Below are 2,483 nucleotides of genomic sequence, written 5' to 3'. Positions count from 1 at the left end.
CATATTTCTATTTATTTTATCTTTAATTTTTCACCTTCAACTTTAATTGGACGGCTTTTATTATACACTTCATTAAAATGTTTTAAAGTTGTAATTGATTAAACAATATCGTACATGGTCCCTATTTTTACTTGTTTATATGTAATAATGTGTTTGTAATTTTTTTCCTGTTCCTGTTCTATTGAGCGATAAAGTAGAAGGTTCAATGATGTTGCATTATTTTTGCAAGATTTTTCCTATCACTTTAACAAATAATTTTTTTTTTAAGCTTGGGTCTCACAGACCCCCGTTTACAGCGGTAAGGTGCCAAAAAACGTTTACAGTTAAGAAGGTTTTTTCTAAAAGACTCAATTCCATTCCCGTAGTTTATTAATGACTAACAATCACATATATGTCAATAGTATTGAATATAGCGATTAGAATTTCTAGGTGCTTCTGGCTTTTTACATAATGCGTTAATGATTAATTCGAAACAACGAAGCGGGATCGATCATTTTAGATGCAAATCGTCGATCACATGTGAAGCACGTGTCGCCTGACTGACAAGTTTTGATATCAAGTTCAGAATCGATCGACGATATTATTCTCAAATTGTGATTCCTGACAATTCCTAGCTGGGGGCGGAAGTGGCAATCTAACCGGTGTCGCTGCAATGTTGTTCCACAGGCCAGGTAGTCGTGAACCATCAGAACCATTGCATTGCATCCCTGAAGAAACGTTAATTAAATTACATAATTTATTTGAAATAATTTTAAAAATTATAAATATGATATTAGAATTACCAAGTGGTGCAGCTTCATAAAGATCATGTAGTGCAGAGATGCGAACTTTGGTCCACTCAATGCTTTTGTAGTTTTCAGAAATCCCTTTCTCGTTACTAGTCCCTTGATTTTCCCACTCACGCATATACCGGAAATACGTTCTTAATGCATCATCGCTAATGGCACTCTTGCAAACCTAAATACAATTTTTTTTGCAAAAATATGAATTAAATTGTGGTAGCAAATTCTGAATTAAAAAACTTGTTCCAGATTTTACACAGAAATTACGATTCAAAGCGTGTGATTTAAAATGTTACGTACCTCTAGTCGTGTGTTTGGGTAATAATGAATATAGTTAACACACATCTCATCGGATATGGCATATCCACCCAGGGTTATGTTTGTTCTTTTTAGTGTATTGTAGGTACAAGTTGTGATTAGAGAATCTCCCTAATAACGCATAAACAAAATTTGAGTGTTATTTTAAGGAACCAGGCCTCACAGTTCCTTTGAAATAAAATATAGAAACTAACAGGTACTTTTTTCGCGCCGAAAGAGTAACACAAATTTAGGATAAATAATTCATAAGACTTCAAAAGAATTCAAGTTAAATACAAAAGAATTGAAATTTATTTGAAAAATGGTTTGAATCCAAAAAAATCTATTTAAAAATATGAAAAATCTGCAATGAATTCAGTAACTTTGAAATGAGCTCAGAAGAATTCAAGGGATTCCAAAGAATTTGCCGAAACGCCTAAGAATTCAAGGTGAGGTGAAAATTCTTCAGGATAAGTTACATAAAAACTTTTAAAAATTCAAAAAAATCCATTGAATTAAGTAGAATTGCATAAATTTATAATAATTTAGGGTGAATTAATAAGAATGCAGTGTTAAAAATTAAATTAAATGGAATTGGAAAAATATTGATCGAAAAAATGCCATTGAGTACAATAAAATTTAAGTCGATTTTGAGGTATTGAAGGGAAACGAAAAGAATTCGATGAAATTCATGAAAAATCAAACTGAATGAAAAACAATGAAGTGAATTCAAAACAATTATTAAATATGAAAAATTCATTGAATTAAGTAAGTTTGAAATTACTTTAGAAAAATTCCAGAGAAATGAAAAGAATTTGATCAAATACATCAGAATTTAAGCTGAGTTAAAAACACTTCAGGATGAATCAAACAATTTTTTTTAATCCACTATATTTATTAAAATTGTGTTTATTTAAAAGAATTCGAAAGGACTTACAATAATTCAGGATAAATTAATAAGAATTCAGTACAAATTCTAAAAGAATTGCAAAACATATTTTAAAATCTCTTAAAATCCAACAAAATCCCTCATTTCTTGCGAATACATTATTTTAAATTCATTAAAATATTATAAAATTCTGTGAAATTTCATGAAATCTAATATGTTACTTCTTGAAGTACTGGAAGATTTATTAAAATACATTGAGAGCTCTTAAAACTCCATAAAATCATGGAAATCGTCGGAAATCTTATAAAATTCCTTGGAACCTTTTTAAATTCCTTAAAATTATTAAAACCTTCGGAAATCCCTTAAAATCTTTTTAAATACTCTAAAATAGTTAAAAATCTTTTAAATCCCTTGAAACTTTTTAGGGGCCATCCATATACCACGTGGACACTTTAGGGGTGAGGGGGGTATAGCGAAATTCCACGCTTGTCCACGAGGGGGGCCGGGGGGGGGGG

At 30.5% G+C, this 2,483-nt stretch overlaps 1 protein-coding gene across 4 annotated transcripts in view; it reads right to left on the bottom strand.

Moving 5' to 3' along the window:
• The window catches only part of LOC117167419 (tyramine beta-hydroxylase), a 59,899-nt gene continuing 57,416 nt past the window's right edge, over nucleotides 1-2,483 (bottom strand). For all 4 annotated transcript variants that reach the window (XM_033352335.1, XM_033352354.1, XM_033352343.1 and 1 more), the window contains exons 8-10: nucleotides 1,083-1,211; nucleotides 783-957; nucleotides 1-707 (exon numbers count right to left, since the gene is read on the bottom strand). In XM_033352335.1, the coding sequence (XP_033208226.1) occupies nucleotides 562-707; nucleotides 783-957; nucleotides 1,083-1,211 (450 nt within the window). In that variant the 3' untranslated portion in view covers nucleotides 1-561. The remainder of the gene's footprint in view (nucleotides 708-782; nucleotides 958-1,082; nucleotides 1,212-2,483) is intronic.

The sequence above is a fragment of the Belonocnema kinseyi genome, chromosome 1 (assembly GCF_010883055.1).
Source record: "Belonocnema kinseyi isolate 2016_QV_RU_SX_M_011 chromosome 1, B_treatae_v1, whole genome shotgun sequence".
In the NCBI taxonomy this organism is placed as follows: Eukaryota; Metazoa; Arthropoda; class Insecta; order Hymenoptera; family Cynipidae; genus Belonocnema; species Belonocnema kinseyi.
Note: the sequence above shows the minus strand (reverse complement) of the source record. Positions and strands in the feature narration are given on the sequence as shown.